Source organism: Puntigrus tetrazona, chromosome 7 (assembly GCF_018831695.1).
Source record: "Puntigrus tetrazona isolate hp1 chromosome 7, ASM1883169v1, whole genome shotgun sequence".
In the NCBI taxonomy this organism is placed as follows: Eukaryota; Metazoa; Chordata; class Actinopteri; order Cypriniformes; family Cyprinidae; genus Puntigrus; species Puntigrus tetrazona.
Genome location: NC_056705.1, coordinates 28,136,330 through 28,151,669, shown reverse-complemented (window position 1 = coordinate 28,151,669; position 15,340 = coordinate 28,136,330). Strand labels below are relative to the sequence as shown.

The following is a 15,340-nucleotide window of genomic DNA, read 5'->3' as shown; positions in this document are numbered from 1 at the left end:
GTGATGGTAATCTGTTTGACCAGTAAATACTGGCTGCGCTGAAGAAGCAGGATTCTCTACGTGCATGCAGATTTCTTCTTAATCTAAAGCTGCATTAAGCCTTATTAAATATTGCTTAAAACTTCAACATAGAGTCATCATTATGCAACGCGCTCCAGTGTTACAAACGGACAAGCACAGTCTGTGAGCTACGGTTGGCTGATCGATAGAGTACACGGTTATCTACTGCGCTACAAATGATGTTCAGGCTTCTGAAAACGGAACAGAAATCGTTTATATTTTGCGGAACTGAATTCGCATCGGACAAGGTTTGTAATGACACATTATTCGATGTGATCGGCTGCACCGCGTCAGAGGATCGCGTACGGCGCGGGACGGTTTTAGCCGTCACAGTGTGGGTGCCACGTGCGAGCAGAAAGGCGAAGAGGATGCTGGGTAAGAGGATTGGATCAGGGCGCTGGCACGTGCGGCGCAGACTGACTGACCTCTGACCTCGACACTCTCATGGGTTTTCTTCAAGCATACACACAGGCACAAGCAGAAATACACACCGCCACATTCACTCTCACAAGCCCATGGGGTCTAAATGCACCATATAGGAAGATGATGCAACAAAGCGAAATATCTATCCGCTCAAACCTCAAAGGTGCAGCACAGTAAAGGCGAACACGGATCACATTCAGCTCCTATCATCTGATACGTGGTTCTACATAAGCTCAAATCCATTACCAACACAGCAGAAGAGAGTGTGACCTTTAAAATGGATCTCCATTATTCAGAACAAGCAGCGGTTACTCTAATTAAAATGTTATGTCAAATAAACAGTCATTACCAGCCATCTGCCTAGCACTATAAACTGTAACAAGTTCATTATCATACACAATAGCTGACCCCAGGTAACCCCAAGCTGCTCTCAACATGTCATACTTCACTTAGAGAGCGCATGGAACCAGGTCAATGCATGCAGCCCCCACAGGCATATTTAAGACTACTAAATGAAGCATTCAAATTAAACCGCTTAATGGGATAATGGTTTATGAAAGCAAATCAGAGGCATTTCTTATATTAACGCCACAGACAAACGGGGCTGTACGTGTGTTGAGATTATACCGTTTAAACGAAGCGACGTTTTATTTATTATTTGTTAAAAAGCGAGATTGGAGAAGGTTTTATCAGTGGCAAACAGTTTGAAAAGGTAAACAAACAAGTGCCAGCCTACGATTTCTATTTCCTTCAAGAAACTGCAGACCACCGGGATTTGTCTCGAGATAATCCACTTAGATTACCACGGCTCTGTTTTTAAACGGCGCACACAGGGAAAAAAAAAATGGGTCACATAAACCCACGAGTAACTCGTAGGCCAGGGTTCCCTCAGAAATGCCATTCGTGTGATGGTAATGCTTAATTGTATTACATTCACATTCGAGCTCTGCCTTTTTCATTGGTGAGTAATAACCTTTCAGAGATGATTTAATGAGGTTGCACCGGAATGGGTAATTCCATGTAAATCCCAGATATTACTGCTGAAATTCAATTTGATAAGACTCGGTCTCCTCGTCCAATCCCAGCAAGATAGCGCAGGCAATTTAGCCGTGCAATCAGATTGTCTAATTCCCTGACACATCATTGTTCCAGATCATTTCCATATTTTGCTACTTATAGGCATAATTAGTGCTGCATCAACAGGACAGAGGAAAACCAAACATCCTCCCTACCTCCACACGCACGCAAATGCGGATCAATTGCTAGAGAGATAACGTTTGGTTTCGGTGGGCTTCGCGCAGTTGCACCCATCCGTAAACTCGCCACCTTACATGGCAACCGGTCTCCAGGGTGACGCTACAAAAAGCCGGGGTTCAGCGGCCCATAAAGCTGTCATGTGCACGCACATCACAATAGCGGCAGACAGAGAGACCTCGGATCTAACAACATCCATCAATCACGATCAAGGGATAAACAGCCCCTTGTGACTCTAATCAAGCCATTTCGGCTGATAAATATATAAGAAAATGCTGTCTTTGTCATTATCTTAATCATCTTTTATACACAAAATACAAATAAAAGTACTATTTAAAGCTTGATCGCCTCGACTCCCATGTAAAAAGAGTAAAAACAAACACCTTAATAAACAAATGACACCCTGCCTATTAATAAATTAAAACAATATTGTATAATACACTGATTGCAGATACGCAAAAAGGAAACGGTTATAAATACAGCAATAGAATGTACACTTCACAATGACAAAATTATCCACAACACCAACATGTTCCAAAATTACACAACAGAAATAACTGTGTGCAATTTTCAGAATCTGCACTGCACGTCATCTTGATGCTGAATAATGCGTATTATGCTTTGTGTCTGTGGAGTCAGCAAACAAGCTGTAAAAACCAGCGGCCAAACAAGCACAAACTCACAAACTGATACAGATGGAGAAATATTTGAAACATTTTTGGAAGCAAAAGAGGAAGTGGAGCGAGTTAAGTAGAGTTTCACACACCTCTTCGGAAAGAGGAGAGAGATTTGAGAGAGTCCGTGGCTGAGGGAGTTTGTGTGTGTGTAAAATGATCTTTGGCCCATCTGTTTGTTTCACTACCACCCCTGAAACCCCTCCTTCGCTCTCTCTCACTTTCTCTCTCTCTCTCTCTCTCTCCTTTCCTTCCCATCCCTTCTCACTTTCCTCTGCAAAAAATGCAGTGTGCCACTGGATGAAGCTGGTGGCTTTTCTCCTAGCTAGCAGACAGTCTTTTGTGATGGAAAACTGTACTGATGGTGTGACTTCCACCCTGGGGGAGGGTCAACTTCTGAAGACAGTCACAGCGCAGGAGGATGCTAAAGAAAAATTAATGTAATATTGCATTATACTGTATATAATGATGAATTATATGTCAAATAAATAATGCATTTGTAATACAACATTATTACATATTATTAGTCAGTGCAGTCTGTTGTCCATTCATGACTAATTAATGAATGGATAAAAAAAGATTCATAAATCAGTGTGAATCATTCTGACGAATTCTTGAATCTGTCAGCGCAGTTATTGAATCTGACTCACTTTATTGAGTGAGTCATCATGAATTTCATGTCTGACTCAAAAAGAGGCAGAATAATTATTTTTTATAATAAACGAAAAAAAGGTTTTGTATCTTTCACAATACATAAAAATTCTAATGTTTGGGGTCAGCAGATTTTTTGCACAAAATTGTTTAAAAGTGACAGTGAAGACGCTTGTGATGTTATAAACATTTCTATTTCAAATGAATGCTGTTCTTTTTCTCTTTCAAATAAACTCTATTCAATTCAACAAAGAATCCTTTTAACAATATTAATAACAAAAATGGTTCTTATACATCAAATCAGCATATAAGATTTTTAAAGGATTAAAATGCTATTTAATTGCTTTCTACTTTATTATCAAATATATTACAAAAGAAAAGATTTTACACTCTTAGGTTTATATTTTTGATCAAATAAATGACCATCCTCTGTAAACATTTTTAAAAACATTTTCCAATCTTTCTGAACCCAAACTTCTGAATTGCGGTGTCTAAAATAGCCTTTTATCTATACTCTTTTACATTAATGTTTAAAATAAATAAATGTTATTTATTTTATATTAATTTCTGTGCGCAGATACACAGCATCCTCACCCATCTTTGGCACTTCCTGTGGTGACTGCCTTCAGAGAGAAATGCCTGATCAGTCCGCGCACTGCTAAATGGATTGGCGACAGAAAGACGGGTGTGAAAGAGAGACAGGGTCAGAATCACCTTGGATACTCACCCATTATGTTGGAGCTCATGAAAGGTGTTGGGGACAATCCTTCATGGGACACTAATCGACTGTCACTCAAGTGATCAGCATAATGAGCGCTGCCTCCAAACCCCTGGGGGAAAGAGATCACAGCATTAAACACATTATTAGCCAGACCTGCTAATTGAGTGCTATGACACTCTTCTAATTACTGGGGGAAAAGAGGGGAGCGCGACTGGTCAACTGTCCCCCGAAACGATCGATATTTCTCCACTCTCCTCATTAAAAAACACTTTCTTCAAAGTCTTTGATGAATTTCATTAAAAGGGCAAACAAAGCCCCGAAGAGGAGATAGCGCTTGTGCTGCGATTGTGTAATTGTAATAAAGCTAATGGGGCACAAACAACAACAAAAGAAACCATCTGCATTCATCAACAAAATTCATGTCACATTAAAATGGTTGGTTTGATTCCATGCTCTCTCCTGCCATTCCATATAGGGATATGACAATAATTCAGACATCCCTTTTTTGTTTTCTCAATGACTGAGCGCACGGTGTTTTGCTTGCTTTTTAGAGCGCATCTTCAGAGATGCTTCTAGAAGTTTCTGGCTCGGTTGTAAGTACCGTTGCCAGGCAACATTTTGGCTTTATGTGGCAATCCTACTTTTTGTCAACCTTCATTCAAGACAACATTTCTATGTGGTATATTGTTAAAAAAAAGTGCTAGACTGGTAAGGATTTGTGTGCATACGACGCATCAGAAACGACATAAAACTGATGAAGTGACGTGTTTACTAGAGCTCGACACAGATCATGTCTTTATGCCAAAAGCCTGCTTGTACTTAAAAAGTAGAATAAATAAGTCAGGTTCTCTCTGCGGCAGCTGAGGTCTGCCCTTTCATGACCGTTATCAGCTTTGGGGGGCTTAGGTCTAAATATCGGTCACAGTATGGGCCTTTAAAACTCGGAGTCCCCACCAATAAAAGATACTCTGTGGCTGTGTTAATCCCGGAGCCGGTGAAAATCCGCCTGGCGCTACAGTCAAATGTGTCCCCCAAACCATATTAACTCTCTCCTGAGGGGCCTACAGCTGCCGGTTGTCCATTACTGTGGGCTTTTCCTTCTCCGCTTTCAACAACAACAAAAAAAAAATCACATCACAGACTATACGTGATTTTTTTTTGTCTCCGTTTTCCAAACGGATGGCGATTGAGTAATTTCAAAGGCAACGGAGTGTTGTGCGGGGCAGAATCGATGCAGAGAGGTTCCCTATCGTGTTCCTGCCGTTTGTGTTAATAACGCTATGAACTGCCTGACTAATGGCTTCTCCCCTGAAGAGACACAGTGGGAGGGGGTGGCAGGCGAAAAACAAGCCCCCGAACTGCAGTGTCCTCCCCAGCAATTTGGTAAGGATGATTTAGTAAGCTTTCCGACCGAGGTTAGCACACAGACGCAGGCAAAGCTATGCACAAATACAATTATAGGGATGGTTCACCCAAAAACAAAAAATTCAATTACTCAACCTCATGTCATCTCCAACCCGTTAGTCTTTCGTGTGTATGTTTGGAACAAAAAGGAAGATATTTTAGAAAAGTCTATCCACCCAAAACTTTCAAGCTTCAAAAATAATCTATATGAATCAAGCTGTTTAATTCGTGTCTGCCACTAAATAAATAAAATAAAACAAGGCAGTTGCAGCTTTTTATCTCACAATTGTGACTTTTCCCTCAACATTTCCAAGTATATAAAGTCAGAATCTCAGAATAAGTCAGAACTGTGAGATATGAACTTACAACTGCAAGCAACAAAGTCAACCTCTGAGGGAATAAAAGATGAACCATTTTCTTACAATTGTGAGTCTATATCTCATAATTCTGCCTTTACGAGAAGAAAACTCACAATTGTGAGAATTGTGAGACAAACTAGCAATTACCTTTATTTGAATTCAGTGGCAGTAAAGGGCTTATATACATTTTCACCTTACGTTCTGGCATGTAAAAACAATCCTCACTGGTTCTTATGGTATTTCAAACACGCTTATGGGTTTAAAACAACACAAGAGTGAGTAAATGATGACAGAATTTTCATTTTTGCATAAACTACCCCTATAACCTCTTTATCCTCCGTATTTTCCTTATTGGCCTTTCGAGTCTGCTCAATGGCAGCTACCTGAATGTCAGAAAAGTGCAGTGGATGGGAAACCGAGATGATGGGGAGATCGGTGAGACCATTAGATCATCAATCATGCCGCCTTGTGATCTCAGAATGTGCCGCTTGCTACTCATGCTCTCAGCGGCGAACGGTTAGTCTGGTCTAAATAACTGCCACGTTGCTGCTTAAGCATGCAAACCAGCACTCTGTTCAAGAAAACATCTCTCAGATGCTCCTTCGCATCCCAGGTGAATGCCCTAGTCCTGTTTTAAAGCGCCAGGGATGGGTGATAGTGGCGTGATGGACGGGAGCGAGGCACTGTGGGACAGCGGGGTGCGCGGCAGAGGTGGTGTACGCGGGTTGGGCTGTCAGATGGGAGGCCTGAAGCCACGGCTGCCCAGGATGTGATGCCTGGCTGTGGGCCAAGGTCAGCTAGCCGGGGCTCCAGTCTGTTCACAGTCCACTAATCACACGCGTACAGAGAGGGAGAAGGAGAGAGAGAGAGAGAGAGAAAGAGAGAAAGAGAGAGTCGCTCTTGTGAAAAAGAGCCTGCTTAAAATGGTTCACAGTTTCCGTGTGAGAGAACAAGGGAAACGTTAGTCGATAGTATCCCGTGCCCTTCGCAGGTAACACTGAAAATACAGAAAAGCCGTAGCCCCTATTTAGTTATCTGATAGGAGATCTGTGTGTAGCAAGACTGTGAAAAAGTAACGTGACGGATGAGGACGCTGATTAAATCTAGCAGGTACTTCACAGTAACCGGCTAAAGCTCTGCTAAAACTCTTGTGGCTTTTTAAAAGTAAACCACAAAAGAGTGAGATAGACTCTCACGATAAGATCAAACCTCAGACAATAGCTTTCTAACTTTGTTGTTGGCCGTGAGCAATGGGCACTGCTGGTATCCAATTAATATCAGGAAGTAAGTAAGTGTAAAGGCTGGAATACACTACACAACTTTTAAAACCTCTTTAGGGTTTAAAACATTACACATTATATATTTGCCAACGTTGTAAATTGTTCTAGAACAAAAACTGGTCATTAATTACTTAATGCGCTAAACGAGGGTCACACACCTTCAAGTCATTGTGAACAAATGTGTTCTTCGTTGCAGGGAGATGAATGAAAAAGTAAACAATGTATCTTAAAATTGGCTCAAATTATGAAACCCTTGAATTCATCAGACTGGATGAAATAAAAAAAAAAACTATAGTCCATCACATATTCAGACTGAAAACCGGACAGGAAATCTGTGCAAAATCGTGTAGTGTATTCCAGTCTCAAAACTCTATAATTGTTTGTTGTGTATAGATTTTGTGATTTTAATTCTGTTCCAACTAAAGATGTCTGAAGCTCTGCAAAAACTGAGCAAACCATCTGCTGGTTTTCTTCTAACTCTACGGTCCTCTGAGAAATGTAATTCTGTCTGAATAAGTCTATGATTATGGATTTTTTTTTTCCAAAACGCACAATGCTTATTTAATCTGACCTTTACTGGTAACTGCAACTACACAAAACTTTCCTGTTGCACTGGTATACATTCAATGCATTTAGTCCTTTTATAAATGTCTAAGCAAAACAATGGTTGGTGGTCTGAGTACGGCTGATCTAATCTGATGTAAAAATAACATTCAATCCAGAGGAATATGATCCTGAACAGTTCAGAATGGTCACTACAAACAGGAATAATCATCATTTTAATACATCTCTTCACTTAACTATGATATTATTCAAAGTTTTGGGATCATTAAGATTTTTACAAATATCTTTGGAAGAAGTCTCATGCTCACCAAATGTTGTATATATTTAATTTAAATATATATTTATTATAAAAATTTAATTTAATATTGCAAAATATTATTAAAATGTTAATGTATTTTAAAATCTAATTTATACATGTGATGACAAAGCTGAATTCTCAGCAGCCATTATTCCAGTCTTCGTGTCACATTATTATTCAGAAATAATTTTTATGTTGATTTGGTGAAAAACAAACATTTCATATTATTGTGATGAATTTTTGAGAAAACGGTAATATATATATATTGATATAACCTTACTGACAAATTTTTAACAGTGGTGTATGTAATTAATATTACAGGTAATTTATTTCAACAGCTTCTATGAAACGTGTACCAGACCAAAAAAGCCAGCACACTCATAAATAATAAAAATAAAAAAATTTATAAAATAGTAATAATAAAAATGTTTACCTAATCCTGCGTGATTTGTCCCGAACTCAACTTTACAGGAAATATTACCATTCTCTGGCCTTAAACATGCCATGAAGCATTAGACACAGATTCATCAGTAGGTATAAGGAGTAAAGTTATGGCCATTTGTGCAAATAAGTGCTACAATTTTTATTTTAGCTGGTCGAACTGGCTTGGAAATTATGATGATTATATTGCAGGTCGACTGCTTTGGGAAATGCTTATGTTAATTTCTTCCGAGTAATCAAACACACACTTAAACAGTTTGATTGTGTTCATCTAATGCACGTGTCTGTGTGTATGCGAGCGCGAGTGTGTACACACACTGTATAGAGGTGCAAACAGCTGTCTCCTGATCCCATCCCCAGCAATGTCACAACCACTAATTTCCATGCACCTAGAGCAAAGATATCTCATGCGTCTCCGTCTTATAATTCAAATCAGGCCGCCGGCAAAGCCATCGCCTGTAGAAGTGCGGAGAGGAAGGGCATCGGAAATAAACAAGACAATGTGGTGTGAGAGCCTCCGACATTTGACTGATTTGTGATAGGAAGTGACAGGAGATTGACATGAAATGAAATTCATACAGGGCACCCTGAACACACCACCGTGGAAAAGACAAACAAACAAACAGCAAGCGAGAGATCTTCACAATCTGCAGCAGGGTCGAGCGCAAAATAAATATCAACCATGGCTGATTTTTTTTCTTCTTATTTTGATGAGGTGGATATGATTTGCACGCATGAAAATCAGTCTGAGCTTATGGTATGTCTGAAATGCATCAACGCTTCCTGCACCAACTGCATTCGGCCGCAGCCTGGAAAAACTTCAACCATTTGTTCTTCGTCATGAACGCTGCTAATATAAAGTAGGCTGTATGTGCACTTTCATCTGTCTCTTCTAACAAACCGAACAAACAAAAGCATTTCCTTTTTTGCCGTGCAGGAAAAAAAAACATATTTTCTTTGCTGTGTTCTTCGAGAGAAACAGCTGCTAGTAATGCTTCTAAATACTTAATAGCTTTTTTCAGATTGTTACTAAGGAAATTTGGGGAAAAAAAACCAAGAACTGTTATGAGTGGATTTCTTTCAATATGGGAATTTCTCGTTAAACATTCAGATATGAAAACTGCTGTTAATTAAATAAAGTCATCAGTGCATCCATGCATTCGTTGATTACTACAAAATGTTTACGTTTTGTTGTAATATTAAAATATAAGTATCTCTCCATAGTGATGTGTAAATATAGAGCCTTTAAGCAAATCAGATGCTAATGTTTCATTTTGCTGAGGACAGATAACTGGACTAATAGAAATGCACCCAATGGTGTGATCACATTAGATGGTGTGTGTGTGTGTGTGTGTGTGTGTGTGTGGCAAGTGAAGAGAGGCGAGGCAAGACCGGTCTTACCCTGGAGGACTCGTAGGACGGGCTGGACTGGCCACCTGAGGCCCATGATGCTTGGCTTGTCCTCTCATCCATACCTGTCCAAAACACAGATTCACAACTCCATCAAAAACGTGCCCACCCAATAAAACATAAAATGGAGAGGAAAAAAAGGGAGTTTTATCATCTTTTTTGGGATGTTTATTTACTATATTAAAGGAAAATAATGTATACACTGGGAAAGGGGAAGGGGGTCTCGTTTCTTACTATAACCAGAAGCATAAAGAAGCAAAGAGACATGTAATAGATTAAGGCATTTCAGTAAGAAAAACATGGCTAAAAATGTGCTCTATTTGCTCTAAAACGTCAACTAAAATAAAATATAATAATAAAAGATTTTGCAGGTAACTCAAATAGCTGAAGAACCGCAATTACTACAAATATTTAGAAATAGCTATTTAGAAATATAAAAACACTACTACTACAACTAAAAGCTAATACACGATATAATGAAACACCATAATAGCATGAAACAATGCTAAAACAACACGTGTTTTTTGGCAAATTTAATCACCGCTAAAATAAATAAATAATTCAGTCTGATTGTGTTCCCTCACAGTAAACTGAGAGCGCTGTATACATAACACGCCACTGGTGACTGTATTTGTGATACAGTTTGGAACGGTTTAAATCTAATGAATCATGCGCATCATAAAATCCCAGAGAACAATGCACCTGGTGGAACTCTAAATGGTCCCATAACAGCGTTCTCCCGTATTCTGCTGCGTTTCAGTGGAACAAAATGATCTCATATATTATTTACTCATGCATTCACCGACCGACAATTCAAATGAATGTATTTTGAAAAAAGGTCCTCGTTTCCCGCCATCATTCTCAGCCTGATTTCTGAAACCTCTTCCCAGGGCCAACGGCCGACTCCGCAGGACATGTGAGGAGTGGAAATGTTGAGCTCATGTCCAGCACGGCTCTCTTGGCAGGAGTAAAGAAAGAGTGCAGCAGAGCTGTTAATCCGCTACACTTCCATTCAAAGTCTGCACTTTACAAGCCGGCCACGGCGCGTCATTTATTTTGCTTCGCATAAATCACTTTCGAAAACGCATCGCTCCCTTTCCCGCGCTGACGCGCTCGTGCCGGTGCAGCGGGGCCGCTCCGAGTTGTCAGTGATGTATTACCAAAGCTCGTCAAAATAGCTGAGCGCTGAAAGTTTGATAAACCTCATATTTTACAAAGCCTCTCAGTTCCAAAAGACAGCCACAGAAAACACAGAACTGAATAAATAAATAAAAACGTAAGTTGACGCAATTGACTTGATTCAACATCTGGTACGTGATGAACAAAAACAATATCTGGCTTTGAAAATTACATTTGCGCTGAGGCTGTTGGGTAAAGATATATGATTGCTGGCTTCTTCGGGCTGTTTGAGACAATATTGTTGTGCAGGTAACAACATTCCGTTCTTCAGTCTCGTGTATGAGCCTCGAAATTGCAGACGAAGAAAACATCAATATCTCTCCACGCTATTGATAATCCATGTTTGTCATTTCAACAATTCTTTCTTATCTGATTCCAGCCCATTATAACACGCAACATGGATCAAACGTGAGTAAACAATCAGGGAAAAATGACGGTGGTCTTCACGCAAAAGCTGAGCAGAGGGTCTCAAAGAAGCATATCGAATAAATGTGGTGTTTTTTATAATAATGTTGACAATATGCGTAAGTGTAAGTGATCCTTGAACTGCATGGCTGAGCGTGATATAAACCCGAATCACCATCAGCTGAACGTTTGCATACAGAGAGAAAAAGAAGTTTGATTGTTGTTTACTGATCTATCTAGGCCTTTTTAACCCATTTATACTTTTTATATCCATTTTTGTTTTACATCCATCATCCCTTTCTTTTCATCTATCTATCTCTAATTCTTTTTCCATCATATTTTCCATCGTCATCCCTTATCTTATATTCTTTTTCTTATCCTTTATTATTCCTTTCCAACCATTCCTCTTTCATTTCATACATTGTTCTTACAATACATTTTCCAACCCACCCATCTATCATTCTATCCATCCATCCATACCTCTTTATTCATCCATCTACACATCCTTCTTCCCATCCATCTATTCATACTTACTTTCTTCTTTTCACTCATCCATCCATCTTATATCCTTCCTTTCTTATTTTTCTATTCATCTATCATCCATCTTTCATTTCACTTATCCATCCTTCTTTTTCGTTTCCTCTTTCAATCATCTTTCTTATTTTCTATTCCTTATCCATAAATCATCTTTTCAATTAATCTATACTTCCTTCCTTCTTTGCAAGTCTTTTTCCATCCTACCCCTTTTATATCCATCCTTTATCTCTTCATCCATCTTTTTCCATCCTTTCTTTTTATAGATAAATAGAGAGAGAAAGAAGCCTTACTACTTCATTCTTCCTTCCTATACATCCTTCCTTCCTTCTTTCTCTTTCTATCAATGCATCTCTCTCTCTCTGTGTGTGTGTGTGTGTGTGTGTGTGTGTGTTTGATGTATATAATAGAATGATATAAAAAAGTGATATAAAAACAGACACATAAATAGCTTCAAGTTAAAAAAAAGGCAAGACAGCAAGAGCAAGTTCCCCCTTTTCCCCAACACAAGGTCTAACACACATAATTAGTGTGTGTGTGTGTGTGTGTGTGTGTGTGTGTGGTCGGATCCAATGCCAGATACAGTGTACAGAGCAGATCTGTGTATGTGGCAGAGCAGGTCAGTAAGCACAGGGGCCTTTTAAACTCGGACTATATTTTTCTCTTAACACAACCCATAAAACATTAGGACTGTACTTCACTAGAACAGCATGTCTCTGGATAACATTTGGTAGTATGAAGGAAAACAATATCGACACTTTTTATATAGGCATATTAGAGTGCTTCAGGAAAAAAAAAAAAAAAAAATTTGGTTATAAGATGGATTCATTATTCATTATGTAGGCTAAATTTAGTCAATTATAATATGTATTGATAAAAGTGTTGAATAAATAAATAAATAAATGGGTAAAAGCAGAGATTAGATTATGAGGTTAGATACGGGGATGGGTGGTGTGTGTCGGAGCTGGAATGTGTAAAAGGGGAGACATGTGTTTAGCATTTGCAACAGAGGAAATGACCTCATAGGGAAGTTCCTCTCTGAGGACCATTGAGGAATTTTGTATATATTTACAACACTATCCATCGGTTTTATTCATGCAAAAATGATCAAATCAGCACGTCTGATATAAGTGTCAAGCAAACAAATAATCTTCAGCACTGGGTAGTCACTGGTAAGCCTGACAGGTTTCATACAGAAAAACAGAAAGTGTGTGTGTGTGTGTGTGAGAAAGAGAGAGAGAGCGAAAGAGTGAGAGAGAAACAGCCTCCTCCTTTCTGTGGTTTAGTTTGTTATGAGTCAGCTGCTCAATTTAACCATCTGCCAAATCACTGAGGACCGATGTCATGAGATGTTCTACGTCAAGGTCAGTGATTGAAAAAACTTGCCATTTCCCGAACGGCTAATTTACAACTGCTCTTTTACTTGTGCCGGTCTTGCGGTGCAGAGCTTCACCTGCCTCTATAGCTTCTTTTAACGGCCATTCATCACTTTTATACCGGTAGTCTGCCCTACAATCCATGTGTGAGAGGTTTATAAAACATACACTCTTCCCACTCGCCTGGTGTGAAACATTACTGCTGCAGAGCCAGCAGCCAATTCACAGCAGCTCACAGAGCAACACACTCACTGATTCACAATCCCCAGTCCTCTCGCTCAGCTTACAGTACGACTTCCTTGAAGCCTGAAACATGGAAAAATGTGTCTGATATCTATTGAGCATGACATCGGTGACAAAAAATGACTTGCTGATTAAGTTTAACCGAAGCCTTCTGTCACTTGGGAGAAACAAAGTACACTTATTTAAGTTAAGTTACACGGTAGCGGGATTGTTGATGGTGCAAGGGGGTTTCTAACAGGCCTAAAAAGGACAGTTTCACCGAAAATGAAACCTCTGTCAACATTTATTTGACAAAAAATAAAAACACTTATGATGTCCGTATGATGAAAATCAATGGGATTTAAAATAACACTGATACTCACTGACTTTAATCTACTGGACAAATTACAGTCATACTGTGTTTTACTAAAGCAAAATAATAATACGTATTTATAATGAAAGGAGGGTAAATAAACGACAGAAAATACATTTTGGGGTGAATTATCCTTTTTGCCAGCTTGACCAAAATTGACTAGGTCAAAACTGCCAAATCATACACACACACACACACACACACACACACACACACACACAAATTTTGCTTGTTTTAAAATGATCTGAAGCTCTACAGATGAATTTAACCAAACTACAATATTAAAAAATATGTATATTATTTGTAAAAATTTGCTTTACCTCTATTCTTTTTTTTTTAAGCATTTTTTTGACAAACTGGGCAGCAGATCTAGTTCCCAGCATGCTTTGACTGAGACCACATTAAGTGCCTTTAAGCGTAATGAGATTTGTTAATGTTTAATGTTCAGTTATGAAAGAGGAAAGAGTAAAGAGTAAAGCCTGTGTGTAGGATGACCAGATGACCATGATGTGTGTCAAAGAGCAATAACTGTTTAATGTCAGAACAGACACCAGTCTCATCTGATGTTACATACAATAATACCACTAACAACATGCTATAGCTATTATTGAACAAAATTATTTTATTGTACGTTTTTGTTCAAAGTGGACAAAATAATACACAATGAATCCATCTTAAAAAACACTTTTTTCCCTGGATCACTATAATATATGCCTGTAATAAGTGTTGATATTCTGACTGGCAAGATAACAACTGCTGTGGAGCGGCCAAAACTTACATGGTGCACCTTTGGGCTGTTTTTTTTTTTAAATGAACTTTTTGTTTTATTGATCTAAACTAATTGCGTGGAACAGTTTTATTTGCGTTCACCGAACAACTACTTTTTAATTGTAGAATTTTCTGGAAGCCACCATCAGAACCAGTTTCGTCTGGATTTTTCAGCAGGGTATGCTCTAATTGCACAAGTATAATCAAACTCCAAGCATGCCTTTGATAGACCCTCAGCTCGCTTTCCCCCAGCATCGGCTGCTATACATGTATCATATAGCTCATCTTTATAATTATTTCTGAGGCGTAATTTTTTATGCTTAATTATGAAAATTAGCTCCAAAATAAATGCAAATTATGCACGCTTCCCGACCTAACTGCTGTGGATTCTGCGCTTGAGCACGATGCCAAAGAGCATTCATTTACATGCAGCTCCCGTCCAGAGAAGGATTTAAATATGGATTTAACTTGGCACAGGCTCTGCCTTGTGAGCAAATCTTTGTCTTTCCTGTTTTAGCGTCTGGCAACCGTGAGAGATTCTTCTTTAACATTGTTTTACTTCTGCGTTTCCAGACTAATCAAGACTTTTTCTCTAATTTGCTTTCATGGAATTACTGGGGATTTTAAGGGTGTCTTTGTCCTGCGTGTCAGCTTTAATGAGGAAAAAAAGCATGACGAAAACCTTCAGTAATGCATGGCGGCATTAATAACAAAAAGACTAGCCGACTGAGCGGTTTTGCATTGGGGCAAATAGGCATAGTGGTTGTACAGTTGGGAGGAGGAGCGCTGGTATTTCCAGTAGGCTAAAGTTATACAGACACGTGCTGGGATTTTAAAACCAAACAGAGACTAAATGCCAAAAATAAGTTTTGCGCTATAATCTTAAGCATTTGCAATGAGCATGAACAGACATGTATAGGAAAATCCATCCTCTCCTATACACA

At 38.9% G+C, this 15,340-nt stretch overlaps 1 protein-coding gene across 6 annotated transcripts in view; it reads right to left on the bottom strand.

Annotated features, from left to right (window-relative positions):
* tcf12 (transcription factor 12) overlaps positions 1-15,340 on the bottom strand; it is a 95,211-nt gene that overhangs the window by 62,616 nt on the left and 17,255 nt on the right. For 5 of the 6 annotated variants that reach the window (XM_043244455.1, XM_043244456.1, XM_043244457.1 and 2 more), the window contains 2 exons: positions 9,531-9,604; positions 3,790-3,892 (listed from right to left, as the gene is read on the bottom strand). In XM_043244455.1, coding sequence (XP_043100390.1) covers positions 3,790-3,892; positions 9,531-9,604 — 177 coding nt within the window. Of the gene's footprint in view, positions 1-2,503; positions 2,793-3,789; positions 3,893-9,530; positions 9,605-15,340 lie in introns of those variants that run through there. The other variant, XM_043244461.1, reaches the window with a different exon arrangement.